The sequence below is a fragment of the Drosophila subpulchrella genome, chromosome 2R (assembly GCF_014743375.2).
Source record: "Drosophila subpulchrella strain 33 F10 #4 breed RU33 chromosome 2R, RU_Dsub_v1.1 Primary Assembly, whole genome shotgun sequence".
Classification (NCBI taxonomy): domain Eukaryota; kingdom Metazoa; phylum Arthropoda; class Insecta; order Diptera; family Drosophilidae; genus Drosophila; species Drosophila subpulchrella.
The window spans coordinates 14394944-14421966 of NC_050611.1; the positions used below are offsets into that span (position 1 = coordinate 14394944).

Here is a 27023-nt window from a genome sequence, read left to right on the forward strand (position 1 = left end):
TTTATAATAAGCACAGAATGAAAACCTCAGAGTTGGCAAATAATTCGATTGGTTTTTATAATTATTTTATACATTTCAAAAAGTGATTTCCAAAATATCTACTTCAAGACCCTCTCCAATTGTCCTTGGTTGTTGTACCGATAGACTGGATCCTTGAGCTGTCCCACAGTTGAATAACTCAACTGAGCCGTAAAGTCCTCATCTTCGCCGTTTTGCTGAGAACTGAAAGTAACTTTCTGCAGTTTGTTATCCTGCGATATGACGAAGTAACGGCCTTCTCTGATTTTCGGTTGCTGATTGTCTACGGAAATCCTAAGAGTAGTTGGCTCTTCCTCATCGGGATAGATGATTTTAAATTTAGGATCGGGAGGACCGTACTGCTTTGCCGGTCGGGAGCTGGGCAGAATCTCTCCATCGGGAATATCCAGTTGTTGCGGGGGCAGATAGTTCGATTGAGGTGTATTCACTGGTTCGATCTGATCAACACGTGCCTTGGTGATTTCCACTGTTTGACGAACAGGAGGTACATACTCATTGGGTAGGTTAAATGGAACCCGCGGATGCCAACCAGCTGGGGCATAAGGAGCTCTACGTCCAGAAGCTGGACCTACTTCTCCTCGGACAATAGCCAGAAATGCAATTAATAGAAGAAACTTCAAGAAAGATATTTTAAAATACTGAAATATTCTGGTAATTGAACACTACATCATACCTTGGTCACCATTTTGACGAACGGTGCGTATGAAACTGCGGTGCAATGTTTGGGACTCGTTCATTTTTATATTGGACAATTGGAATCATTGCATTATTTATCATGCCGGACACGCACCTTGTTCGGCTGACACCAATCGGACTGCATCTGTTCCATCTTCAGACTACATAGTCACGTATCCAATCGACAAAAGAAGAATCGAATGCACACAACCTTGACAACGGATGAGCGAATAATTGGCAAAGGCTCAAATTTGGTTTGGATGACAGAAGTTAGTTAATGGTTGTCAACTTTTAAATGCTTGTGAAAAGTGAAAGGGAAAGTTAAAAGTTGTTCGTTATTTTAGTAAACTAATTGAAGTTTGTAATGAATTATTTTTAATGTAAAATAATTGAGTCTTAAGAAAGATCAACATTTATTTCATTTAAACGAAAACAAAAAAATGCCTGCAATATAAAACGGTCATTTTAATTGTAATGGTAAATTTATATATTTATTTATATTTTTAAATTTAATAGTAAAATAAATGCACACAAATTCGGTATTTAAGCAACTTAACATTTTGGAATCTAAAATGTTTTAATTTTTATATATTCTAATATTTGAAAATACGTTATTTTTAGGGTAACCGCACTTAAACTTTCAAATCTCTGTAATATACAGCCTTACTAATATGTGCGGTATTTTGACTACTCACGCCTACGGTCTTACAATTTACAAGACACGGCCACACTTCGCGAATGGAATGTTGAAAAAAAACTACACAACTTTAGAGAAATAATATAATAATATAGCTTTTACGGTACAATGAGTGTATTTCTTTGTTAATTCTGTATTGTCCTAGTACCAGTAGGCAATGTGCGCTATGTTGCCATGCTCAACGAGAAGAAATCAGCGAGATATATGTGACGAAATTCCATAAACAAATCAGCGTGCAGCTCGAAGAGAACCTGGTAATACAGAACTCCGGAGGAGGAGGCCACCGTTCTACATCTCTTTGTTGCCTTTCAGACATGTGGTGAACTAACTATTATGCGCCAGTGGCCACAGAGCCCGCCGGAAACCCCAAAACCATGTGGCCCAGCTGCCGCCTCCATGCCGCGCTGCTCATCCTGGCAGTGCTGGCGTGCCCAACTAGCAGTCAACAAGTTCCTCTGGCCATAGCCAACTCAACTAGCAACCAAGTGCCTACGGATCCCGGCTACATGCCCCTGCAGCAGTCGCCAGCGAGCGTCTTCTTCGTCAACCACAACCAGCAGAATGCCATGCAGCTGCGGCACAGCATGGAGGGCAAGCTGCGCAACATTCGCAACATGGAGATGAGGGTGGCCAAGATCCAGGTGGGTTGTCCATACCTTAAGCTTTAGTAAACTCAACTTATTATGCCATTCATCCTTGCAGGAAATCTTCGACTCCATGCACTTGAGCAGCTCAAATTTGGCCCCGCCCACTCGCCAAGCCGCGAGCAACGAGAGCAGACCCAGCAATCCTCAAGTGCAGCGGGATTTGCAATTGTTCAGCAGCCGTCTGAGCAAGAAACTGCAAAAGGCCACCCACGTGGTGCTGGAACTACGTGAACTCTTTCGTTACAACCTCACCAAGGTCTGGCAATACAGCTATGATGACGAGGATGAGGAATCGGAGAGCGAGCTGGACCTGGAGATGGAGTTGGAAGATCTGCATGCCAGGAACACGGCCTCACCATCCACCGAGCATATGCCACTCTACTTAAACAGCCAAATCGAGAACTGTCAGCCTGACTATGAAACGGACGTGGAGTACGGCTCCTCGTCGACTCAATCCATTCACTACAACAGGCAGCAGATCCAAATCCTCAACTACCTGAAGTCAGATGATGCTCGGGCCACCTTCTTAAATGAGAACAATGCCCGCTCCTTGGCTGTCAATGGGTACATATCGGATCAACTGGTTCTACTCAAACGCAGGCTTAGTCGAAGCGATGCGGAAAACTCGAGTAGCAAGCCCAGCAGCGGCAACCACTTCAAGCATATCTATTTCCTGTCCAATTCGGATGGAGCCTCTGCTAGCCTGCACTTTCGTCAGCTGTACGTGTCGGCCATTAAGCAGAAATTTGTGCTCTTTCTCATTGATGTGGGATCCGCTCTAAACCCAGAGTTGCTCGCCCTAACAAAAAGCTTTGGTAAATATTTAAATTAATATTGAGTGCCAGAAATACATTTTATTTACTTTCAGTACATGAAATGCTCCAGCTGCTGGAGGACACAGATAAAGTGTCACTGGTGACCGTTTCGAGTGATGCGAACTTCATGTACCTGGAAACGTTTCCCGCAGAGGCTGGTCACGGAATTTACAGCGCTACTCGTGGCCACAAGGAGGAGATATACAGCTACATTAATAGCTTAAGCCGGGCACCTGCTCTTACGAATCACTCGTTGGGGTTTGAGTACTCCTTCGAGTTAATCCATCGACTGCAGCAGTCGGGAATGATTAACCCGGCGGAGCAACCAGTGGAATTCGTCTACGTTACGCGTGGTCTTCTCACAAACTTATCTGATGCGATGGCAGTTTTGCGAGTGGTAGCTGATGGTCAACGACGTCTTAAAGCTCCAGTTATCATCAATACATGCGCAGTGGTGCTCGACGAGAAGCGGATTATGTACGAAAAGCAATTCCTAAACGATGTAGCCACCCAGAACTACACCAAGTACGAGATTGATGTGGCGAATTGGTGGCCCAGTGGGCAGCAGGCGTCTCAGTTGGCTGGACGATTCTTTGTGCTCAGCAAAATGCATGCGGACACTTCCCTACCTCAGACGAGCTCTAGGATTTTTGGACAGCTCTTTCAAGAGAAATATTTGAGCGATACACTGGAAGTGCATCCGCCAGTTGTGGACGCAGACAGCGGAGGTGAGTCTCGAAAGACGTAACTAGTTTGTATAACTAATGTTTGCCATTTTGCAGATGTTCTTGTCTCCATCACCCATGCCGTTCCTCCCTATGGCGTTGTGGGCGTTAACTTGTACCTGTCGGATCTGCTCGAGGATCTGCTCAACTATCCCAGTGCTCCATCCAGTGCCAAGCAGGGCAGTGGGTATGCCTTTCTGCTCGATCGGTCAACAGGGAACACTCTGGCTCATCCGGCCTTCCCAAGGCCGCTCATTCAGCGAGAAACCTCCTATCCCGTAAACATCGCTTACCTAGAAAACGCTACGGACTTTTCCAGCCTCATCAGGAAGCGCCTTTTGCATGAGGAGAGCGGCAATGCCACCACGGATGTCTTTATAGGCAAACAGCGGCTCCAGCGCACCTACCACTGGCAATCTGTACTGGGATTTTATGTTCTCTGTCTGGTCAGCAGTGGAGGCGATACCCTGCGCAATGTTTCCTCCCCGCAGCGATATAACCTTAAGGACACCGTGTCCAACTACGAACCAGGCTACTATGGCGAGAGCATGGACCTGCTTTACCATCGCTTGGACCTCAATCAGGGCGGCAGTGCCCCGCCCAAAACCTGTCGCTACTTCAGGCAAATGGCCACAATGGGTATGTTGTGAGGATTTGCCTACTTCAACATTCTACTAATTCTTTATTTCTTACAGATGCTCCCACATTGTTCCTAAGCGCTGCTGCATTTGAGTCTCCGTTCGGCTTCCTTCACAACAATAGGCCTCGAACCCAGCTGCGGCACGTGGAATCCATAATGGCCTATCTTCGCGACTCCAGTGGCCTGTTGGCCAATATGGGATTGCGACCGAGCATTCGTCATGAGGTGAGTGTACTGTACCAGGCAATGCAGCAGTTGCGACGTCGCCACCAGGATGCCAGAGGATCACTGCGAAGTCACATCATTCGACGATACATGGCCAGTGTGAGTGGAGTGCTGCAACTGTACCCAGGTTGCTTGCTTGGCAGCAGCTACGATCCAACAAGGAGGCCTTGGTTCCGTCAGGCAATGGCACAGCCGGGCAAGATTGTAAGCACAGCTCCGTATTTGGATGCGGGAGGAGCGGGATACATCATCACCATTGCGCACACCATCTTCGAGGGCAAGGCTCATGCGCTGCACTCTGTCCAGCAGGACAGACCGGTGGCAGTGGTGGCCCTGGACGTACCATATGCCTTTTACTATCGCCTCATCCTGGAGGGCACTCCGATCTGTCAGCTGCCGCACATGAAGTGCCTGCTGTTCGAGCATGAAGGATATCTGCTGGCCCATCCCAGCATGCTGCAACCCGCCACACTCTCGAGAAACCAGCGACGGCCACACGAGCACCTCACGCACAAGGAATCGTACTTGGCCAATGACGTGCTTAACCACGGTCAGTTGGTAAGAAAACTGGGCTGTGCCAGTTATCAGAACCGCACCTTGCAGCGTTATTACGCCTTCAACACATCTCTGGCAACAATCTTAACCAACGTAGTGCACGGCGAGCGAACGAAGTACGCAATTGCCCTGATCCGCGGAAGCAATCTCTTCGCCGCTGTACTAAACTCCAGTTGCGATGGCGGAGCCTTTTGTCCATGCAGCACCATTGATCGGGAATGCCTGAACTGCAAGCGGATGGATCAAACGGACTGCGAGTGCCCTTGTGAGTGTCCCATGGTGGGAGACAGCAGCTCGCCATCCTCTCTTGTCTACTTTGCCAATTACACGCAACAGTTTCCATACTGTCCACCCCCAAGTGAGCACTTCATTGCACTACCACCGACGACGCAGCTTCTCAGTGCTCTACCCAGTTGTCCCGGATCTGCGGGCATGTGCGAAACTTACTCCACTCAAAGGGAATGCCTCGGAGTGATGGGCTGCGAATGGTGCCAGCAGGATGTGGACGGCAACACCTTTTCGACCGCCTTTTGTGCGTCGCAAGCAAGCTGCTTCAACGGAGTGCTTGCCTCCCTGACACCGTATGGCGAACTGGACGAGCTGGAACTTCTGGCTGCACATAATCCACAAAGGGAGCAGCACGCCTACTCCGCCTTTGGGCCGCTGGGAGGTGCCATGGTGGTACTCGTCATGGTGATAGGCTTCGCCATCTACTGCTACAGGCACAATCTGGATGCCCAGACGCAGGAACAGTTCTACGTGGACTCGGTCCAGGAAGAGAATTATGGGCTTCCCCTGTCCAGGTTTAACTTTGACGATTGCAAGGCGCATGATGAACCGCCTATTGGTGGCGGTTATGACCACGCATCTGCACAACGGCAGCTGATGCATGCGGCGGATATTTCGCCCTACCACGTATCCAGCGGCAGTAGCTACCGCAGGCCTCCCAACGGGGAGTCGGATCATGGCTACAGCACCATGACGCCGCATGAGGACAGCTCCGACCAGCAGTGCTTTACGCTGGCGGAGCCTTTGCTGCTGCACGACAAGCGGCACAGCAAATCGGATACCATGTCCATATCCACCTCCATATCGAGTCCAACGAATCGCCAGCAATCCTCCACCCAGCCCAACACGCATCCGTACTTGAGCAATCAGCCGACCTCAAAGACGGAACGCTACAAGCAGGTGCAGGCCACGCCCTCGCCTTGTCGCGGGCCGCCAGCAGGAGTGGGTGGTGTCTACGGGCAGACCACGCTGCCCCTCGAGGGGGATGAGTCCCGACCACACTACATTTTGGCTCCAGTGACTGTGCACCGGCATATGGAGACTGCCGAATCGTAGTCCACCTAGCGTTGTTAAGTTTTAGAGCGTAAGATATCCGCTTGTTTGCCAATTTAGTGATGTAAGTTTCCAAACGGGTAGTTCAACTGCCGCCGGTCCAGAATAATGGGAATGCATTCCAGACTTCCTAACAGCTCTCTTAGCTGTAGTGAGCTCGCGATGGACTCCAGTTCTGGCCCATCTGTATCTATTATATATTATACGAGTCTAACACCAACTATTAAGTGATGACATTGTTTCTGCCATTTTTGATCGATGTATTGTATTGTATTTTACTGTAATTTATTGCAAAAAGTATTACTATATTATGTGCAGCATATACTTCCGATATTTTTAGCATTTATTTTATAAGCACCAACAACATAAATGTACTTACTTGTCTGATTGTAAGATACCATGTCGTATACCGTTTTTTGTAATAGATCCTAAGTCCACAAAGTTACTAACTACCGATTTTAGTACTACACACCTATAATAGCAATGTACGTTTCAAATAAAATGTTTAAATTTTGCAAAAAAATCACAAAATCTTAACCTTGATCCAGGGCGATCCGATGAATCGATTGAGTTGCCAACTTCGCGTCCTCCGATCAGCTGGCCGAACGTTAATGAATTTATTTATACGTATACAGTTTATAAGCAAGGCAGACGCTGCTCAATGGGCAATTTCTCAGCTGGTGGTGGTGGCCAAAAATTGCTAATTTATAAATAACAATGTCTGCTCAGGGGTTGTCAGGTGCTTTTCAAAGCAAATATATTTAAATCTTTATTTAAGACTGTCCCTTTAAATGATTTACATACGACTTATGATTTCGTTTTTTACCCGATACCCAACCGATTTGAAACCGTTAGCAACCGGTTCGAGTTGGCCACACTTGGCAACCCTGTACAGAAGCTGCTAGCGCTCACTTTTCCATTGCAGCCATTGCATTTGGTTTTCTGGTCTGGCGCACGACGAACGTTGTTTTGGGTCCCAACATTTCAGCCCAACAACAACTCTATACTTCAACTATATTTCAAGTCCATCTGCACTTCACTTCCTTCGATCCCCCGCACTTTGAAGTGAGTCGATCAGTTTTGTTAGCCAAAAACCGTTTTGCTTGCAAATATTTTCGAAATATATACAAAGTGATCCAATACGTACTGAGAGGAAACATTACGCAATGCATAAAAAGTGTTTAGCGAAAGAAAAAACAATAGTTATGTAAAAAACAAGTGCAACAATACATTCTTAAAGTTGTTCGATTGGATATTGGTGGGCTTAACGATAAAAACTTAATGTATGTAGGCAAAAAAAAAATTATTCATCAAAGTGGTAATTTTTTTGATATAGTAATTATATTGCCTATCGAATAATATAATTAATAATACAAAAGGTACAATTTAACGGATTAGATAATAAAGAAAATTATAGAGAAATTAAATAAAATGCAATTCACAAAGATTTTATATTATCTGTTGGCAGTATAAACTTTTAAAAGATATTGATTTATTACTATTATCAAATTTAATACCTATGTTTGTACCGGGAACAAGAGAGAAAATACAATATAATTTTCGTAGGTGGGACCTTTTTGGAACCAATTAGGTTACATCATGACCTTAACCTTAAATCTTTCTAAGTCCTCGACTATTCTTTTTCTAGGTCCTTTTTCGGCACCATGTTTAAGTCCCTGTTTGATGCCGCGCAGAACTCAACGTTCAAGTCGCCATTCACCAACGTCAACTGCCAGGCAGCCCCGCCTGCTTCCGCCCCCACATCCTCCGCTGTGGTGACCCCCAACCTCAAGGATGTCACCCCGCGCCAGCTGACTCCAAACCACAACATCGCTGCCGCTGCTGTTGCCGAGGGTGGTAAGTAGGATAACCAGTTAGTGGAATCACTCACTGAAAAATAAAGGGATCCATTATGAACTTGATGATGATTGATCTCATATACCAACTATACCAAATATATATTTGTTATAGTTCATTTTCCTTTACTCAAAGTATTTTAAAGTCCTACTAGATTTATTGCAGTAATACTCTATAACTCGAAGTCTCCATAACTCAAACTTGTTTGATGGCATATAATGCTTCGATTTATGGAAGTTGCATCTATTGCTATATCTATTTATTTATTTGTTCTAATCTATACCTTAAAATACATATTACTTATATCCTAGTTAGACATACTTTAACTATATACTATATCGTAGGTAGGGAAACTTGATATAGATAGATTCATAGGAAAATATTACAAACATATTGGGAAACCTTAAATACATAATATGTCCTACGTGGGAACATTTAAAGTGTATAGTATATGCTAGATAGGGAGCATAAGCTGTAGACCTTTTTTTTAATACAAAAATTGTTTTAGCATATAAATGTTTAAGCATTATAATAAATGAAAGAAGAGACTTATCCCTTTTTTGCCCTCTAATCTTCCACTTCAGACTCTTGCGAGTTCGGCTCGAACCACTACTTCCTTCTGTGCGGCCTGGGCGGCATCGTCTCGTGCGGCTCCACACACACCATGGTGGTGCCCCTGGACTTGGTCAAGTGCCGTCTGCAGGTGGACCCGGCCAAGTACAAGAGCGTGTTCACCGGCTTCCGTATCAGTTTGGCGGAGGAGGGCGTCCGAGGATTGGCCAAGGGCTGGGCCCCCACCTTCATCGGATACTCGATGCAGGGTCTGTGCAAGTTCGGCCTCTACGAGGTCTTCAAGAAGATATACGGCGATGCTATCGGCGAGGAGAACGCATTCCTGTACAGAACCGGACTTTACCTGGCCGCCTCGGCCTCCGCCGAGTTCTTCGCCGACATCGCTCTGGCGCCCATGGAGGCGGCCAAGGTCAAGATCCAGACCACACCCGGCTTTGCCAGGAATCTGCGTGAAGCTCTGCCCAAGATGACGGCCCAGGAGGGCGTGGCCGCCTTCTACAAGGGCCTGGTGCCACTCTGGATGCGCCAGATCCCATACACCATGATGAAGTTCGCCTGCTTCGAGCGGACGCTGGAGCTGCTGTACAAGTATGTGGTGCCCAAGCCCCGTGCCGATTGCACCAAGGGTGAGCAGCTGGTGGTGACCTTCGCCGCCGGCTACATTGCCGGCGTGTTCTGCGCCATTGTCTCGCATCCCGCTGACACGGTTGTGTCTAAGTTGAACCAGGCCAAGGGCGCCTCCGCCCTGGATGTGGCCAAGCAGCTGGGTTGGGCTGGTGAGTAATGGTTTCGTAGAATTCCCCCTTGCGCCCTTCGTCTAAAGGAATTTCCTCGTTTTTATTTGCAGGACTCTGGGGCGGCCTGGTGCCCAGGATCGTTATGATCGGCACATTGACCGCCGCCCAGTGGTTCATCTACGATGCCGTCAAGGTGTTCCTGCGCATGCCACGCCCACCACCACCAGAAATGCCCGAGTCCCTGAAGAAGAAGCTGGGCGTGACTGGCGAGCAGTAAGCCAACTACAAGCTGACTGTTTTTAAATTTAGAGCGAGCAGAATGTTAATCGAATTAAACTTGATTTGTATAGATAAACCACACAGTAAATAAAAATAACACACAAATTTAAAGCTCTTTGAATTGCAGGGTACTTGATTATTATTTATGTAAATATATTTCTGATTATACTATATGTTTGAGATAGGAAGTGGTTGGGACTCTGTAAAAAAATTTATAGGTCCAAGCACTTAATTAGTTAAGCGATTTTTATTAAATTTGAAATGGCTTTGTATTCTACCCTAACATAACAAGTTCAAGATCGACGTGTTACAAAAAAGTAACAAATTATTCTTATTAACATAATGTTAAAGTTAAATTTAGTATAGAAGCTATAGAATTAGAATTTTTTGAGTTAACCTTTTTACGAAAGAGTTTATATTTTACTAATTCTGGATTTGCTTTGTTGACCGAGGAACAGTATAATTAATAAGCGGTTCCAAACTCAACTAATGAGTTACGAATTTTTTTTTAATTCTCTCATATAGTAGCGAAATTTAACCCTGAAAAGAAAATCGTTTACAAATACTGTGCATTCGAAATAAATTTTTTAATTAAAGAAACATTTGTTTCAAACATTCTTCAAACAGGAAATTTGCTTTAAAATAAAGAACAAATTTAAGCGACCATTTAGTTTTTTATAAGTTTTGCCAGATTTTTATATTCATTTTTAACTTTAAAAATGTTTAGTTTTCCTTTTTTATACATTCATATATAATTTGAAGGAAATTTTATTTTTGAGGATAAGCAGACAAATATTCAAAATCCATCTGAAAGATTTAAAATATACCAACAAACAGTATTTTAAAAACTAAAATAGGTTTAAGGTTGAGACAGTCTTAACAATTAAATTGCTACTTTTACCTACATATGTAAGTCCCGATTTTTTAACATAGCCAATTTCAAATAACCGCCAAAGCTCTAGTTTGTAGTTTGGCGTTTTGCAACACTTCAGTGCTCAACACCGAACAGCTGTGCATAACAGCCCTGTCCAATGTCAACAAACAGCGGCAAGAAGAAGCAGCATTCAACACGCGGTTTTATTTAACTGCAGTTTTATTGAACTATTAATTAGCTTAAAAATCTAAATATGGTTCAAAATAAACAGAAGACCGCAAAGCCGCCAAAGCTATTAAAGGGCGCGGCCAAGGAGGCTGCCGTTTCCAAAGGGGAAAGCTGGCAAAAGGTGAAGATCAAGGGCCACGTGATTTCCGATGATTGCGGTGGCTACGAGGGATTAATTGGTCTGGAGGTCCTCAAGGATTACGATGCTGCTCTGGTGAAGTCCTCGCAGAAGAGGGTCAGTTCCCGGAATCCAGACAGGGAGCGCAAGCCTAAGAAGAAAAAGAGGAAGGCTTCCAAGGGCGGCGAGGAAGACTCCAGCGAGAGTTCCAGTGAATCTGAAAGCGAGGATGAAGTGGTGGCCGCTGCCAAGTCCAAGAAAGCCCGTCTGGCCGAGCGTCATGTACAAAAAATGCAGAAACTGCGAGAGAAACGGGAAAGGCGTAAGGAACTGCGCAAGCAAAAGAAGTCAAAGGGCAAGGATAAGGACAACAGCGAGGACTCCAATGATGAGTACGACGCAGATCGCTTTGCCCTGCTCAGGCCACCACCATCGGACGATGAGGAAGAAGTGCCCCAGGCAGAGGAATCGGCAGACCAGCAGGAATCCAGCGATGAAGAAGCCCCAGACCTAGTGCCAATCCCCACAGGCGAAGCGGCTGATGTGTCCGCCTGGAACGGACTGGGAGTTCCCGCTCCCATTCTGCGTGCCCTCGGCGAGCAAGGATTTTCTGCACCCACTCAAATCCAGGCCCTGACCCTACCGGCAGCCATCCACGGCAAAAAGGATATCCTTGGAGCAGCGGAGACGGGTAGCGGAAAGACCCTGGCCTTTGGCATACCAATGCTAGCCGGAATCATGGAGCTGAAGCAAAGAAATATACGTTCTGGCATTCGGAAGGCGCCCAAGGTGAAGGGACAGCAGCCCGAGCCAGCGGCGGATGATCACGAGCTGACGCCCCCTCCAGAGGAATTGGACCATGTTTCTGGAGCCAGTGACGAAGAGAGCGATGCGGAGGAGCAAGCCAAGCGCATTCAAGGCCCCTTGTACGGTCTGGTGCTCACTCCCACTCGGGAGTTAGCTGTGCAGGTCAAGAATCACCTGGTGGCGGCTGCCAAGTACACAGGCATTCGAGTGGCAGCCATATTCGGGGGTCTAGCCGTCGCGAAACAGGAGCGAGTACTTCGACAGTGTCCGGAGATCGTGGTGGCCACACCTGGTCGCCTCTGGGAGCTTTACGCCCAGGGCAATAATCATTTGGGCAAGATCGAAGATGTTAGCTTCCTGGTTATCGACGAAACGGATCGCATGGTGGAGAAGGGTCACTTCGAAGAGCTCCGGAGTCTGCTCAAAGTTCTCAATTCCGATGAGCAGAAGAAGCATCAGCGGCAGAACTTTGTTTACTCGGCCACGCTGACGTTGGTTCATGATCTTCCTGACCACATGCAAAGTATGAACTTAGACAGCACTTAACTTTTCAAACACTTATGTTGCTTTTCATTTTTTTTAGAGCGCAATGTCGGCAAGCGACCCAAGTTTGTAAAGCAAACGGTGGATCAGAAGATTGAAAGCCTTATCGAAGAGTTGGGCATCTCTCAACCCAAGATTGTGGACATAACCAGCTCACAGCGTAGGTAGACAAAATCGAATTTGGTTTAAAGATTTTCAACGTTCCATTGCAGAAACCGCCCAAACATTGACCGAGAGCCGTTTACTGTGCCCCATCGATCATAAGGACTTCTATCTTTACTACTTTATTCAGCGCCATCCAGGGCGCACCATTGTCTTCTGCAATTCCATCGACTGTGTGAAACGACTGGCCACGCTCTTTGGCCTACTGGACTGCAATCCTCTGCCCCTCCATGCCAACATGATCCAGAAGCAGCGTCTGAAGAACCTGGAACGCTTCCGCGACAGTCCCATGGGCCTGCTGATAGCCACTGATGTGGCTGCCCGAGGCCTGGACATACCGAATGTGGAGCACGTGATCCACTACCAAGTGCCGCGCACCAGCGAGAACTACGTCCACAGATCGGGACGCACAGCCCGAGCCAATAAGCACGGCATAACCGTCATGTTTATGGAACCTGGCGAGGTCAAAAGCTATGTAAAGCTGTACAAAACATTAGAAAGAAGTGAGTGACAGATTTTAGAAATCGGAGCAGTTATACATAAAGCTAACTCTTTCAGCTGAGGATCTGCCACTCTTTCCCATCTCTGAGCGTTTTCTGGGTGCTGTCAGGGAGCGCGTCAATCTTGCGAGGGATCTGGACAAGGAAGAACTAAAGCTAAAGCGCGTTCAGAGCGAGCGCGGCTGGATGAAGAAGCACGCTGAGGAGATGGACATGATTATCGATGGCTACAACGACGAATCGTGAGTCATATAAACAAGATCTCGATAAAGTAAAGGCAACTAACAATTTTTAATCCAGTGGCAGCGACCAGGATGAAGATCCCTTTGTGATAGAGCGTCGTCGGAATCGCCTGCGAGTGGAGACAGTCAGAGCCCAGCTCCATGCTCTTCTGGCCCAGCCCATCTTCCCCAGGGGCTTTAGCTTCAAGTATCCCAACAGCGAGGCAGCCCAGTTGGCCACGAGTCACACCCAAAGTGCCGTGGAGACCATGAAGGCGGCCATCGAAGACCAGAAGCAGGCCAAAAAGGATCGTAACAAACGCAAGAGGAATGCCTAGGACAAACTAACAACTATTTGTATTGAATAAAGTGTACAAAAATTTAAGCTTTGGATACTATAATCAATGCTTCGAGACAAAGTACCGCACACCTCCATCTGTTAATGAGCGAGCGTGCTTTGCCAGCAGTGTGGATACGGATAATGTGGGGGTTGTAAAACACCTGGAAATTAAAATCAAAATCAACAAAACCTTCAGAACAAGTGTTAATCATTACTCACTCAATGTATGGCTCCATTTCCTCCATTGTCCACCTTTGCTTAGTCTTGAACAAGGCCTTCATGCGATCGTTGATGTTGGTGGGCAATTGCTCCTCGGCCAGCGAGCGGATGCAAGGCTGAGCTCCCTCCTTGTCGCAGATGCCCAGGCCCCGAAGGTACTTCAACTGGCAGGACATGCCCTCCGGTAGCGCCTCCTGCCAGGTGCGCATAAACTCCTCGTTGCGAAACCGCAGACCGGGCTGCAGAATGTTTTGTGCCACGATCCGGGAGACCAATGATTCCTGGTACTCAAACTTGCCCGGACAACGTTCGCTAGGAGTGGTATAGATATCGAACAGCCCAGCTACGACTTCCTCAGGAGCGATGCCCTTCAGTGCGTTGATAGTTTCCTCCCTCTCCACTTCGTCCAGTTCCCAAGAGTTTTCGCTAATCACTCCCAGCATCATGCTAATAATGCGATACTCGTACTCATACTCCATGACGCGCATTCGGCCGTCCAGTTCCATGGCTCGATAGTTGTTCAATCCCTCCAGGAACTGCGCCCGGCTGCACTGCACCGTGTCCAGCAGTTGGGAGAAGGTGAAGAGCAGCTTCTGCTCGACACAGAACTCGTTCTCAGGGCCCGAATACCTAGTGAGTTGCAGTAGTTCGCCCAGTTTGCGAAAGCGCGGTTTGATCTCGCGACACTCGAAGTACTCGTGGAACACCTTGAGCACGGGTCGCTGCTCCAGGGTTCGTGGCACCTCCAGTTCATCCTCCGTGCTGTCATTCAGACTTCGCTCCAGGGAGGCGTTTGCGTTGCCCGTGCGCGGACTCTTCAGCGGAGAGGTACTAGTGGCGGCGGCGAACTTCAGGTCTGGCACCAACAGCAGGCTGTTGGAGATCTCGGCGCCCTTCACGTCATAGGTTCGCTCGTCGGTGCAGAGCACCACCTTCTCATTCTGGCCGCCCTTAAAATGGAGCGTCTGGCCGTCGCGGATCTGCTCCAGCATGTGCCCGTCCAGCTCCAGAAGGCGCAGATTATCGGAGTCCACATCCGCTGAGGGGAAGTACAGCGCCTGGGTGAGTTGGGTCAGCTGGCGCTCATCCAGTTTGGCGTGTTTCACAATGACTTTCACATCCTCCGGCGTGCGAATGTAGCTAATGATACGTTGGAGGTTATTGGTAAATTATAATCCCTATGAGAGGAACTTACAGTTGGGGAGCATTTTCGTCCACCTCCATGGATTCCATTTTCGCAAGATGTAAACAAAAACCAATTGACCAAAACAATGGGCGGGAAAAATTAGAGTGACCATTGCACAACGGAGTTGCCACATCGTTCGAGCTTATTAAGGGCTTTTTGTGAAGTGCGGAATTGAAAAACTTTAGGGAAAGTGCTTTAAATATATATTTAATTCCTAGCATCGATTTAATAAACTAGTCTAAATTACAGATTGGTTTTTCGGAAACCCTACTTTTAAATCCATGGTTAAAAGTTAATTGAATTAATGCATAGAGTGCATCATAAAAACCATTTTTGAGTTTTCCGAAAAAAAACTATCAGTTTGAAAAAAGTAATGAAATAAGCTTTTTCGCATGACTACATTTACGGTCAAATTGTTGGTATGGAATAACTTTTATTAATTTCAGTTTAATACAGGTGCAGCGCAGAGCTGTGCGAAGAAGCGTGCTTAATAATAATAATAGTGTATAATTTAAAATACATAATAATTTTAAATAGAAAAGAAGTCTGGAAACACTGGTTTGTTTTAAATAAAGTATAAAAATGTTCAGGAATACCCCTATTAATTTTGTATAGCTTGCGTTCTTGAACTTTTAAGAAATGGTAGTACCAAAATATTTGTTTCCACTCCAGGAACGGTCACTCTAGCCGCGCAGCTGATCAGTTATTTAACGGTCGAAGCTTTGGACAGAACGTTTCTTTTTCTGCGCACTGGATTCGCGAGCACGTATTTGTTTTTGTCCGTTGCCCGTGCACTTGGACCCAGTTTACAAAGCGTTGACTGCTGGAAAGGTCATTGCGACGCGGGAGTTTCAATCACTGGCAGTGACGTTTGTGGAAAAATCAATTCAGGCCACTGACGGACATCGACCTGCGATTCTGTGATAGCCCAAGCAGCAGCATGCCCGTGGGAACATTCGACGCCTGGGACACGGCTGTCCTGATCATCATCCTGGTCATTTCGGCCCTGATAGGCATATACTACCGCTTTGCGGGCGGCCAGCAGAAGACCACGCAGGAGTACCTGATGGCGGACCAGAGCATGACCACCTTCCCGGTCTCCTTCAGCCTGATGGCCAGCTTCATGTCCGCCATCTCCCTGATGGGCGTCTCCAATGAGGCCTACGAGTTTGGAACGATGTTCTGCGTGATCAACATTGCCTACATACTCAGCACACCCATCGCCGCCAACATCTTCCTGCCAGTTTTCTACAAGATGCGGACGACCAGTGTGTACGAGTATCTGGAGCGGCGGTTCGGCCAAGCAACCCGGCTGTCCGCCTCCCTGGCATTCACCGTGCAAATGATTCTCTACATGGGCATTGCCCTCTACGCTCCGGCTCTAGCTTTGGAGGCGGTGACAAACATTCCGCGCTCATGGGCCATTGTGGTCATTGGACTGGTGTGCACCTTCTACTCCACACTGGGCGGCCTGAAGGCGGTGCTTATCACGGATGTGTTTCAGTCCTTCCTCATGTTTGCCGCCATTTTCTCGGTGATCGCTGTCTCGGCCATCAAAGCGGGAGGATTCGCTGCTATCTGGGAGGTGGCTGTGGAGCGAGGCCGCATCCAGATCGATGAGTTCTCCCTGGACCCCACCGTGAGGCACACCTGGTGGTCACTCATCATTGGCGGCATGGTCACCTACCTATCCCTGTATGGAGTGAATCAAACACAAGTCCAGCGGTTGTTGAGTGTCCACAATTTGAAGAGTGCTCAGTCGGCGCTGTGGTGGAACTTGCCCATCCTAGGAATGCTTAGTTTTAGCACCATCTTCAGTGGCCTGGCTATATTCTACTACTATCGCGACTGTGATCCGGTGCTCCAGGGACGCATCGTAAAGCGTGATCAGGTGATGCCACTCTTCGCTCTGGACACTATGGGTGAGTTTAGTCAGCATCCTTAAGACTTTCTTCTTATTTGAGTTATTTTTAACGGCAGGTCAATACCCTGGATTGTGCGGCCTCTTTGTGTCGGGAATATTCTCCGCCAGTCTGTCCACGATATCGTCGGCTGTCACCTCACTCTCCGCCGTAACGCTGGAGGATTACCTGAAGCCCTTGTACAAGGCGATATTTAAGCGGACGCTAGTCGACTCCAAGTCCACGTTGCCCACCAAGATTGTGGCTTGTATTTTTGGCCTGCTCTGCATCGGATTGGCGTTTGTGGCTGGCTCCATGGGCGGTGTTCTTCAAGCCTCGCTCACCATTTTCGGAGTTGTGGGTGGACCGCTGCTGGCCATCTTTACCCTTGGGGTGTGTACAACGCGCACCAATCAACGAGGCGTACTGCTCGGATTCCTCGTTTCGCTAATAGTCTCCTTCTGGATGGGTTTCGGCGGACCCAAACCAAGGCCCGTTACGTTGGAGTTCAGCACTTCCGGCTGTGAGACACCCACTCCTCTGTTAGCACATGCCATTGAACTTAGCGCAAATAGCAGCCCAGTGGTCATCGAACCGCACTACTTCTGGTTATATCGAATTTCCTACTTGTGGTTAAGTGTGATCGGCTTTCTTATCGCCGTGGCCGTCGGCTATGGCAGCAGTATTCTGCTGGCGCACTTTGGATGGGCAGAAAACGCTGAAATCTACTTGGACAAGTATCAGAAGGAACTGGACTACGACCTATTCGCACCCATGCTTTCTCGTCGCTGGCGACGCCAAGCAGAACAACGAAAACAAACGGCTCAGGACGAAACGCTCACCAAGCTAACGCAGCAGTAGTTCCGACCGGCTTAAACTTAGAGTAAATATTTATGAAATGAAAAGAATTTCCAGGAGGCGTCGGCTATACGAGCGCGGTATATGCTTAGTCCTGTTACGGATGTCGTACCTAAAAGTGCATAACTATGTGACCTTTTTGTATACCTGTGTGAACACATTTTGCATACAGAGCGACCAAAACAGAGTCTTCCATATACAATTAAACAACGATAATTAGTAGTTATTAACCGAGTTGCAAATGTTCGCAAGCAGATCATTCAGAGGCCTCGTAGAAATAGTCAAATGATTTTTACAATACAATTTAAACAGTAGATTTCTACCTCAATCGACAATAACTAATCGAAACCAAAAGCGTGTTGGCCGACTACTTTCCCGTGCTGAGCGTTGGCAGCCACAATGTCTCACATAAATTATTAATTTAGTTGTATACTTAATTTTATTGGGATATTTATATTTATACTTTTTTAATCTTACAAAATCTGTTTACTCAGTCATTCGATATTTTCACGATCACCTTTTATTCACATAACACAGATCGAGGTCTAGGTTTTATATACACACTACAGTGAGCACCCCTATAAATAGTTACTAAAATGTTCTGTTCGCGTTGCATTGCGCCACTTTGTGAATTGTGTTTAACTATATACCTCTAGATGTACACAAATATACTATAGAATCAAATACATATATATGCATGTCGTGCCGCAATCAACAATATCGGAGCGGTGAAAGTTATATGTATTTCTAAAAACAAAACTGCTGACTATTAAAAAAAAACTGTTCTAGAAAATGTGATTGGAAAGGCAGACTTTTTGTTATGGAAACGTGAAACTTATAGTAAAGCTGCGGCTTGGATTTTTTTAATTACTTTGGGAGGCTCATATGTTTCCCAGAAATCACGATGAGCCGAGAACTTCCTCCGATAAGAAAATTCGTACGCTATCAGCTACCAAGGTTACGCGAGGCTCTCCCAACATTGCGTACTCTATGAGGAATCTATTTTGGAACGAATGCCACAACTTTTGAGCGTTTACCTATGCCAATTGACCATTGCGCCATGCGTGAACAAAGTCTAATTGAGGGTCGGAGACAGCAAATTGCTTAAAATTGGAAAAGGCATGGGTCACCCACCATGTGAATGGGTTTGCCTGTAAACAAACGCCAATTGAATATGTCGAAACATCGTTAATAAAACTTGTCCACGTTTGTCTTGTTTGTGGAAAGTTTTCTAATCGAGAGTTCAAAGTACCAATAGACTCGCATGACACACTTTTTTGGCAAACGTTCTGACGAAAAAGAAACCAAAGCAGCAAAAATAATAATTGGACTTTAACCGGCATTTGTTTACCGTTAGTAAACGATTGGTTTTACATAATAAATATTTTTTTTTGGAGTGATTGTACAAAATATTAATTTCAAATTTATTTGTTAGCTACATATGTTATAAAATATATACAAACAATTTTATAACACAGAGTATCAGTTTGCCGAAAATGCCGGTTCATGATTCAGCGAAATCGCCTGATTTATTTACTCTCTTTTCGCAACGCCAAACTGAATTTTTGCGATTTGTTAGCATTTGATGGTAGAAACTTTCACAGATAGCTATTCAAATCCAGTGATACGATAAGGGTTCCGCCACTCAGCAGGTTGATAAACAAATGTATGATTCATTAAGGGAGCTACTATTTATTCATTATGCTTCCTCACAAACTCCATGAACACATCTTCGAAAGTCGTTTGACTGACCGAGTAGTACAATATCTGCATGGAATTTTTTAAGTTCTCCATGTACAGGAAAATCGCTGACCACGTTACCATCCCTTTTGGAATGCAGAAGGTAATCATTCCTCGGTAGGGATACTTTTCGCTGAATAGAGAAAGAGGGTGTTATACATTTTTAAAGTATTGGTAAGTAAAGATATGGAACTATATGGCGAATACTATTTATCTGTTTACAAGTAACTGCAAATTAAACCATAGTCCATTGCTAAAGTATAAGACGTATTTGCTTATAACTATATACCTATATAAGTAATCCTATCTTCTGGGGAACACGACCGAGTTTAATAGTATAATAGGGCGTCCAAAATAATTTATAATTCAAAATCCTTACTGTCACTGCTTAAAGTGGTTTGGAGTAGAATAACTTAATTCCAAAAGCATTAATCATACAATACGTGTACAAGTTAGAATTTAAAAAAAAAACTAATATTGTTTGTTATATGAATAATTTGGAAAGCCAAATTAAGTTTGTTTTAATGCAATTGGTGTCGGAAATTTCCAAAATTTATACCGCATTGTCATGTATTTATATTGAATTCTTATATATGGTTATAGTTATGTCGATATGTGATAGATATCTAGCATACCTGACACTGCTGTATGGATGGTCCTTTTGGAAAACTTCCTCTAATCGTTGCAACAAAAGGTCATAGTTCTCCGGGTTGTCTAAATCGGAAAGGGCGGTGCTCACTTGCGATCGGCTAAACTCCAACTTCCTGACTGCTTCCATTGTGGGCTTATGATGTCGTACCAAGTGCGCCAACGACATCCGACGAGAACTGCGCGAGCTTCCCCTTTCACTGTCACTTGAGGGCAGCATGGTGATCCGCCCATACACCTCGGCCGCATCATCCATTTCCGCTTGGGTGCCCATCTTCACTTTGACAAAGATTCCCTTGTTGAAGCGGTACTTCAGACGCGCCAAAGTGCCGTAGCAGAGCAGCGAACCGTGATCCATGATGCCCACGTTGGTGCACAGGAACTCGCACTCCTCCATGCTGTGCGTGGTGAGGAGGATGGCGCGACCGCCTTGCCGGATGCCCTCCAGAATCTTCCAGATGTCGTACTTGGCATGCATGTCCACGCCGGCAGTGGGCTCATCGAGGCATATCAGCGTGGGCGCCAGGGTGGCCATGGCAATCATTAGCTTCCGCTTGGTGCCGTTGCTGTAGGTGCTGATACGCATCTTCATGTGGCGGGCGAGTCCAAAGCACTCGCCCATTGACTCCACCAGTCTGTTGATGTGCTCCCGCCGGATGCCGTTGATCAAGCAACAGAAGTGCAGCGTTTCCCTGCCGGTCATGTAAGGCGAAAGCATCTCTTCCCGCGGACAAAAGCCCACGAGACGGAGTCCGTGCTTTGGACGAGTCTTCAGACTGAATCCCAGGATGTGAATGCTGCCTACGGTGATCGACCTCATGCCCACGATCATGTAGAAGGTGCTGGACTTGCCAGCCCCATTCCTTCCCAGCAGACCAACGCACTCGAAGCTTCAGTAAAGAAATTAGAAATGATATTAAACTATGTTTAGCTAAACAATTGTCACAGACAATGTTTTCGAACAATTCATAGTAAGTAAAATTTTTTTAAGTAAAATTTTTTTAAAATATTGAGAGCAGCTATAGTTTTAACCATTCAAACCACGTCTTTTCCCTGTGACGGGTTTATTATTTGGAATCCATTTCTTTTTTTATACCATTTCAAAATATTTTTTTTTTCATTTTTAACTTTTAAGTATTACTAATTTTACACCAATTTTACACGAAGTATGCAGTTTTACGTGAGTGTAAGATTATATGTAAAATTATTTTTAAATATTAAGAACAGCTGAATTTTTTCCCTTTCGGCCACAATTTTTTCGCTGTGTTTATTATTTGGTATTAAATTAAGAAAATATTATTTGGAATCCATTTATTTTTTTATAAGACCATTTAAAAGTTCTTCTTTTAATTTTGTACCTTCCAATACAAATTTTACACGAAACTAAGATATTTTACGTGACTTTACATGCACATTTTCTGCAAGGCAGCGGTAAAGTAAGAAGAGGTGCCTTTCTAGTAAGTACTTATTTCACCTGCTACAAACTAATGCCTAGAACTTTAGGGTTTATACAGAATATTAATATCTTTTAAATATAACCTACTCTATAAAGTATACATATTATCGATTTAGTAGGCATACTACATGCATGTGCAAAATGTATTTTAAAAGTTAGTGGCGCAAATTGCAAATTGGTAATCAGTTCAACGGGTTAATAGTCGTGGCAGTCGAGTAAAAAAAAATCCCTTCCTGTTTTTGTTTTGTTTTATTGGATACGGTTAACAAAAAATATAAATTTAGACTTACGGATTTACGTCCAGTGTTAAAGATCTTACTGCCAATAAACTGCCGTATCGTTTGGTAACGTTCTTCAGAATGAGAGGATAATTATTATATTGTCTGGTTGTCAAGAAGGCTAATCTCTGCCTGACTTCGCTAACTTCCTTATCCTCTATTCTATCGCTTGGGTCTATCTTTTCGTTCCTAATAGATCTGGAAAACAATTGGTAATTAGTCAGCATAGCATAAAAAGGACGCTTGATCTCAACATAACTTGAAGGCATAGCTTATCCTACGCGGAACCCACGCCAAGAGGACCAGGATCAGGTACACTGTACCGCTGATTAGCAGAAATTTATGGTACTTCCAGCCGTAGGTACACCTCCTTAAGATGATATCATGCATGCCACAAAAAAATGAGTAATGTGGATGAGCCAAGAGCATGGTCTCAAGAATAGCGTAGCGGGTTTCGTTGCTCTTGGGATGGATGAACAAGGCCAGGATACCTGAAAACTAAATTTCAATAAAAAATCCTATAGATATACAGTTTAGCTTGGTCACCTATCATGTTGATGTACAGTATAAGGCTGAACATCCTGCCGAAATCATTGGACATCAGGCACAACAAGTAGGTGAACGAAATGACGGAAAAGCCGAAGGCGATCAGTAAAAGTGTGACAGGTAGGGGCGATTTCACTACAATTCCGTTGACCACGATCAGCGCCGCGATCATGACGATGTAGTAGCAATAGTCCCAGAACAGGTGCGACAGCCAGTAGGTGATCCGGCTCATCCCGCTGCAAAATTGCTGGTGCTGCACATTGGTCTGGCGCTCGATGATCGGCAGGGCGGCAAAAATGGTGGTTGCCACCACCAGATAATGGAACACGAGCATGGCGTACTCTATGTAGAAGTACTCGCTGATGCCTGACATTGCCTGCATAACCGAGTCCTGAAACGGTTTGTTAACAATCTCAATGTCCAGTTGGGCCAGCTCCTGTCCAATGGCCGCATACACCATGCCCAAGGAAAGTGGGGAACCGTGCTCGAGCTTGTTGTTCGCCCAGGCGACAATCGAATTGGCGGTACTGTTAAAGGTAACGCCGGCCAAAAGCGAGTGCATCACCGTCATCTGGTTAGACTCCATCTGCTTCAGAAGATAGTCGTCGAGAGGAGTTCCTCTTGTGCTGCGCACAGAGGCTCCTCGACTCAGTATATTCTGCCTGTATCGCTGGGCAAAGCTGTCCTCGTCCCCGGGCGATTCAATCACAAACACCGCCTTGGAATAGAGTCCCAGGTCCGTGACCAGTAGCTCGGAAAGATGACGGTCCAATACGAATAGGAGGAGAGCAATGCTGATGACCAGCACGCAAACGAAGATCGGAATCAGGATGATCACGCAGTACAACCTTCGGTTGCGCCACGCGAAGATTCTCTTCCTCTCCATTATGGCCCGCCACTGATTGCAGCACTTTACGCTTCCGTCGTCCTCGCGGACATCAAAGGTGGGAAGGAGGTCTATATTATATGGGAGATATATAATAACAAACTAAAACAAGAGACAACGGTATAGTCGAGTGCCCCGACTATCAGGTACCCGTTAATAAGCTAATCAACATCAAAGTAAAATAAACCTTCAACTAAAGTTTACATTTTTATCTACTTTACATTTTACACATTTCACATTTATCTACTGACTGTGATATTACTGACCACGATCTTGCTAGGTATGGGCGTAAGGTCATAACTTATTAACTATTTTCGGTTCCCGGTAGGCATTGAAAAGCGATATATGTAAAATACAATTTGTTATTATGATGTTTTTAATGGGACGATCTCTTAAAAATGTATTATAAAATAGAGAAAAAATGGACCAAATGATATTTTTTAACAATTTGTATCACTGAAATCATTAAAAATTTAAGCAGAAATTAAAAAAAAAATGTTGCAGTCCTATTAATTTAGTTTGAGAAACTTTTGGCATAAAAATATTTATTTTTCAGGCTAAAAAAAAGTTAAACAAGTAAACTTTTACAAAAAAATTGACCCAATATAAATGGGTTAAGAAAAGTCTTGTATTATTCGATCGGTTTTTAAATAAGCCTTTCCATTGATGCAAAAATCTTAGTTTAAATCAATGTTCAGCAGTTAAGAACCATAAAATGCTAATAGAACCACCTTTCCAAAACAAACTGCATTTTAAATATACTGAAAGACATTTAAGCTTACTAGTTATTGATTAAATCTTCTTTTACTTTTAAAGCAAATATATATGTACATTAAAGCTAAGCGAAAGCATAATTAAACAAATGAATACAATATTAATAATTCTATCTTTCCAGTAACCTTGGTATACAACTTTAAAGTCCGTTATCCCATTCGGATGTAAAACTAAAAGTAGGGTTTAAGCCTAAAAAGCGTATGGAGTTCATAACATACTTTTTGTTGAAAATAATAATAAGATATTTGTGTATTGCACTTACTAAGCAGAGATAATATGGGCGAAGACCTTGACACCAAGTTCAGCGAGTTGCTCCGGCCCCAGGCCTCCCGCACTTCCTCTCCCATCCTCAGAAAGACACTGCCTAGTGTGGGGGCACACAAGCTAATCTCCTGAAGCAGCAGATCTGGCAGAGCATTCTCCAGCTCCAGTAACAAAACCGGAAACTGCTGCACATATTTGGTGGGCAGTTCGTAGTACACGTAAATACCGTACTCCTTGTGTACCCTGATGTCCGGAAAACGGATCTGCAGAAAGTGCGTCACCTCTTCCACATAGCAGGCGTCCATCTTGGTGCAGATCAGAAGGTAGAAGGAGCCCGTGTCGGCCACCTGAGTGAGGAAACCGGTGGTGCCGAGACCGATCACCTGGCCATCGCACAGGATGACAATCTCATCCGAGACCACCTCGGCCTCGTGCGTGTTGTGTGTGGCCATGATGATGCAGCGCCCCATCCGTTCCCGGCGCAGCAGGTTCCACATTTTGTTACGCAGCAGAGGATCCAGACTGGTGCCCGGCTCGTCCAAGAGAAGGATCTGCAATACATGGAAGTTACACCAGGTTCTCGTAAGCCAAGTGTCAAACCTTCGAGTTGCCGCATAGGTTGCAGCACAGCATAAGCATTCGCTTCATGCCGCTGGGAAGATCCTTAACCTTCGTGTTGGCAAATTCCTGCAAAAGACCGATCTCCAGATACTTGTCCGCCTCGGCAGAAGCCTCTTTGCGGTTCATTCCCTTCAGCCGGCAGAAGAAGTTGAGGTGCCATCTGGCTTTGACCTTCTCGAAGAGCACATTGTGCTGCGGGCAAATGCACATCGACTGACGCGCCTTTCTCGGCTTGGTGGCCAGGTCATATCCGTTGATGGTCACCTCGCCGGAGGTGGGCTTCACGAACCCGGCCAGGAGCATAAGAATCGTCGTCTTGCCCGAATCGTTGTGCCCCAGGATCACTGTGATCTCATCCTGGTAAAAATCTAGATTGACATCGGTGACCACAGAGCGCTCGTTGTAGACCTTTTCAAGGTTCTTGGTCCGGACAATCAAAGGGCGGTCCTTAATCTCCTCATCCTCCTGCCACTCAATATCGCGGACGCTGGTTTGCCGCCGCCCCTTTCGCGGGCACCAAAAGGATGGCTGGACCGGAAAGTACCACTTCTTGGTCTGGTGACTCTTCAGGTGCTCCACGTAGACCAGGACTAGCAAGCGCACCACGCCTCCCAGCAACATGAACATAAGAATGGGACCCAAGTTTATAAATTCTTCTTTCCAATCGGTCTTCTCGAACAGTCTGTTCCAATGCATTCCTATGTGGAGGTTTTCGCTTTTCAAGAACTCTTGCAATCCCATGGCCAACGAGCTATTTAGGAAAATGCAGACGAAGAGAGCTTTTGGTACAGTGGGCGCATAGCCCATAATCAATAGACGCCACGGCAGGCAGCCAATTAGATGCATGATCAGGATGGCCACCTGCACACCGACAGTGTCCGAGAAGAAGGATGAGATCATAAAGGCCGAGCACAAGACCTCGAAGTTGTAGACCAAAAGAAAGAACAGCACCAGAGACCAGTCGCTCATCGGATAATAGCGCCACTTCAGCAGGAGAATCATTAACACGGTGGGAATGGACAGGAGGAGAAAGGCCACCAGAAACCAGGACAGCCAGTAGATCCACGCCCTGACGCCCAGAAGCTCCAACATGGCCCTCAGTTGCTCCCGCCTTTCCATTACAATCATCTGAAAAATACTAATCAACTACCATATACACGTGACCGGGTTTAGAAGGGATACTTGGGCGAGATATGCGGCGGATATGGTGAAGGGCAGAAGGAGGACCCCAGTCAAAGACAACCTGCTATCCATGAATGTGCCCTCTAAGTGCTTGGGGTCTGGATAGTGATTCACCATCACTTCCGGCAGGATGGCGCTTTCGTTTTTGGCTCTGATCAACGCCTCGCTCAGTTTGGCCTGCACACCTAGGAAGCCCTCTTCCTGATAGTAATCAGTGTCCATGTCAGAATGCTTGAAGATCGCCCTTTCGTCCCAAGTAAGCTTGGGATTCGTTCGCATGTGAAGTGGAAAGCGTAAGGCCACCGTGACTTTATCCGGAAGGACCTTAATTCTGCTGAAGGTGTCTTCAAACTCAATGCCCACGTAGCCGTATGTATTCTTTTCCACTAGAGCACGATTTAGCTTAAAGGCGCTGGAAAAAGCCTCGCTACCTTTGGCATTCAGATCGCGGACCACATCCTCAATGACAGCCGCCACAACCAGATTCTCAGGTGAGTAGAAAATGTACCTGGTTCATTGGGTGTGTGTCAGGGTGGCCTGGATTATTGTGGCAGTCTGTGGGTGACTTATACATACGGCACTTCGCTTATGGTGATATTGACGGGTGGGTGCTTTACCGGAGAATCTGCCATCGGCTCCCGGAACAGAGCCGTGGCCGCATAGACGAGGAAAACAACGATGGGCCCCACAATGATGATAACGCTGGTCAGCGTATTGGCCAGCTGGAAGCGAGCCGTCTTGCAAATGACCAGCCACAGCATGCAGATGCTGCTCTGTGGCTTCGACGGCGGGAGACCACTGGACATTTTCGAAATGTTTTGATGACGCCAGCACGTAGACACATTAGAAATATAACAAACTTCACG

The 27023-nt window shown here is 45.7% G+C and overlaps 7 protein-coding genes across 7 annotated transcripts; 4 read left to right on the top strand and 3 right to left on the bottom strand.

Moving 5' to 3' along the window:
• Positions 1-2: 2 nt before the first annotated feature.
• On the bottom strand, positions 3-7181 carry LOC119549147. The gene is made up of 4 exons (XM_037856926.1): positions 6898-7181; positions 6739-6831; positions 713-1012; positions 3-653 (listed from the first exon to the last, which is right to left on the bottom strand). Exons 3-4 carry the CDS (start codon positions 722-724, stop codon positions 99-101), a joined length of 567 nt encoding a protein of 188 aa, XP_037712854.1. The 5' UTR covers positions 725-1012; positions 6739-6831; positions 6898-7181; the 3' UTR covers positions 3-98.
• Positions 1443-6867, top strand: LOC119549145 (VWFA and cache domain-containing protein CG16868). Its single transcript, XM_037856923.1, has 6 exons — positions 1443-1665; positions 1724-2052; positions 2114-2873; positions 2927-3601; positions 3656-4237; positions 4294-6867. The coding sequence occupies exons 2-6, from the start codon at positions 1786-1788 to the stop codon at positions 6360-6362; spliced, it is 4353 nt and encodes a 1450-aa protein (XP_037712851.1). The 5' UTR covers positions 1443-1665; positions 1724-1785; the 3' UTR covers positions 6363-6867.
• Positions 7182-7268: 87 nt separating the features above from the next.
• LOC119549146 (phosphate carrier protein, mitochondrial) lies at positions 7269-9916 on the top strand. The gene is made up of 4 exons (XM_037856925.1): positions 7269-7424; positions 8008-8216; positions 8801-9565; positions 9637-9916. Exons 2-4 carry the CDS (start codon positions 8024-8026, stop codon positions 9801-9803), a joined length of 1125 nt encoding a protein of 374 aa, XP_037712853.1. The 5' UTR covers positions 7269-7424; positions 8008-8023; the 3' UTR covers positions 9804-9916.
• A 940-nt stretch (positions 9917-10856) lies between these two features.
• LOC119550918 (ATP-dependent RNA helicase DDX24) lies at positions 10857-13643 on the top strand. Its single transcript, XM_037859931.1, has 5 exons — positions 10857-12355; positions 12416-12535; positions 12588-13040; positions 13096-13279; positions 13338-13643. The coding sequence occupies exons 1-5, from the start codon at positions 10933-10935 to the stop codon at positions 13594-13596; spliced, it is 2439 nt and encodes an 812-aa protein (XP_037715859.1). The 5' UTR covers positions 10857-10932; the 3' UTR covers positions 13597-13643.
• LOC119550920 (sister chromatid cohesion protein DCC1) lies at positions 13620-15128 on the bottom strand. The gene is made up of 3 exons (XM_037859932.1): positions 15013-15128; positions 13818-14957; positions 13620-13759 (listed from the first exon to the last, which is right to left on the bottom strand). The coding sequence occupies exons 1-3, from the start codon at positions 15048-15050 to the stop codon at positions 13660-13662; spliced, it is 1278 nt and encodes a 425-aa protein (XP_037715860.1). The 5' UTR covers positions 15051-15128; the 3' UTR covers positions 13620-13659.
• Positions 15129-15700: 572 nt separating this feature from the next.
• Positions 15701-18567, top strand: LOC119551146 (putative sodium-dependent multivitamin transporter). The gene is made up of 2 exons (XM_037860337.1): positions 15701-16925; positions 16984-18567. The coding sequence occupies exons 1-2, from the start codon at positions 15944-15946 to the stop codon at positions 17763-17765; spliced, it is 1764 nt and encodes a 587-aa protein (XP_037716265.1). The 5' UTR covers positions 15701-15943; the 3' UTR covers positions 17766-18567.
• Positions 18568-19186: 619 nt separating this feature from the next.
• Positions 19187-27008, bottom strand: LOC119550979 (retinal-specific phospholipid-transporting ATPase ABCA4). The gene is made up of 9 exons (XM_037860014.1): positions 26734-27008; positions 26158-26665; positions 24955-26103; positions 24353-24905; positions 22431-23387; positions 22144-22375; positions 21897-22082; positions 20138-21040; positions 19187-19635 (listed from the first exon to the last, which is right to left on the bottom strand). Exons 1-9 carry the CDS (start codon positions 26961-26963, stop codon positions 19455-19457), a joined length of 4899 nt encoding a protein of 1632 aa, XP_037715942.1. The 5' UTR covers positions 26964-27008; the 3' UTR covers positions 19187-19454.
• Positions 27009-27023: the final 15 nt, after the last annotated feature.

Coding starts and splice junctions, on each gene's coding strand:
- LOC119549145 (XM_037856923.1), top strand. CDS start 1,786: ATGTGGCCCAGCTGCCGCCTCCATGCCGCGCTGCTCATCCTGGCAGTG. Junction 3,602..3,655: donor TGTGGACGCAGACAGCGGAG/GTGAGTCTCGAA, acceptor GCCATTTTGCAG/ATGTTCTTGTCTCCATCACC. Junction 4,238..4,293: donor CAGGCAAATGGCCACAATGG/GTATGTTGTGAG, acceptor TATTTCTTACAG/ATGCTCCCACATTGTTCCTA.
- LOC119549146 (XM_037856925.1), top strand. CDS start 8,024: ATGTTTAAGTCCCTGTTTGATGCCGCGCAGAACTCAACGTTCAAGTCG. Junction 8,217..8,800: donor CGCTGCTGTTGCCGAGGGTG/GTAAGTAGGATA, acceptor CTTCCACTTCAG/ACTCTTGCGAGTTCGGCTCG. Junction 9,566..9,636: donor CAAGCAGCTGGGTTGGGCTG/GTGAGTAATGGT, acceptor TTTTATTTGCAG/GACTCTGGGGCGGCCTGGTG.
- LOC119550918 (XM_037859931.1), top strand. CDS start 10,933: ATGGTTCAAAATAAACAGAAGACCGCAAAGCCGCCAAAGCTATTAAAG. Junction 12,536..12,587: donor GGACATAACCAGCTCACAGC/GTAGGTAGACAA, acceptor GTTCCATTGCAG/AAACCGCCCAAACATTGACC. Junction 13,041..13,095: donor GTACAAAACATTAGAAAGAA/GTGAGTGACAGA, acceptor TAACTCTTTCAG/CTGAGGATCTGCCACTCTTT.
- LOC119550920 (XM_037859932.1), bottom strand. CDS start 15,050: ATGGAATCCATGGAGGTGGACGAAAATGCTCCCCAACT. Junction 14,958..15,012: donor GACGAAAATGCTCCCCAACT/GTAAGTTCCTCT, acceptor ACGTATCATTAG/CTACATTCGCACGCCGGAGG. Junction 13,760..13,817: donor GAAATGGAGCCATACATTGA/GTGAGTAATGAT, acceptor TTTAATTTCCAG/GTGTTTTACAACCCCCACAT.
- LOC119551146 (XM_037860337.1), top strand. CDS start 15,944: ATGCCCGTGGGAACATTCGACGCCTGGGACACGGCTGTCCTGATCATC. Junction 16,926..16,983: donor CTTCGCTCTGGACACTATGG/GTGAGTTTAGTC, acceptor TTTTAACGGCAG/GTCAATACCCTGGATTGTGC.
- LOC119550979 (XM_037860014.1), bottom strand. CDS start 26,963: ATGTCCAGTGGTCTCCCGCCGTCGAAGCCACAGAGCAGCATCTGCATG. Junction 22,376..22,430: donor ACTGTACATCAACATGATAG/GTGACCAAGCTA, acceptor TTTAGTTTTCAG/GTATCCTGGCCTTGTTCATC. Junction 22,083..22,143: donor AGGATAAGCTATGCCTTCAA/GTTATGTTGAGA, acceptor ATTGTTTTCCAG/ATCTATTAGGAACGAAAAGA.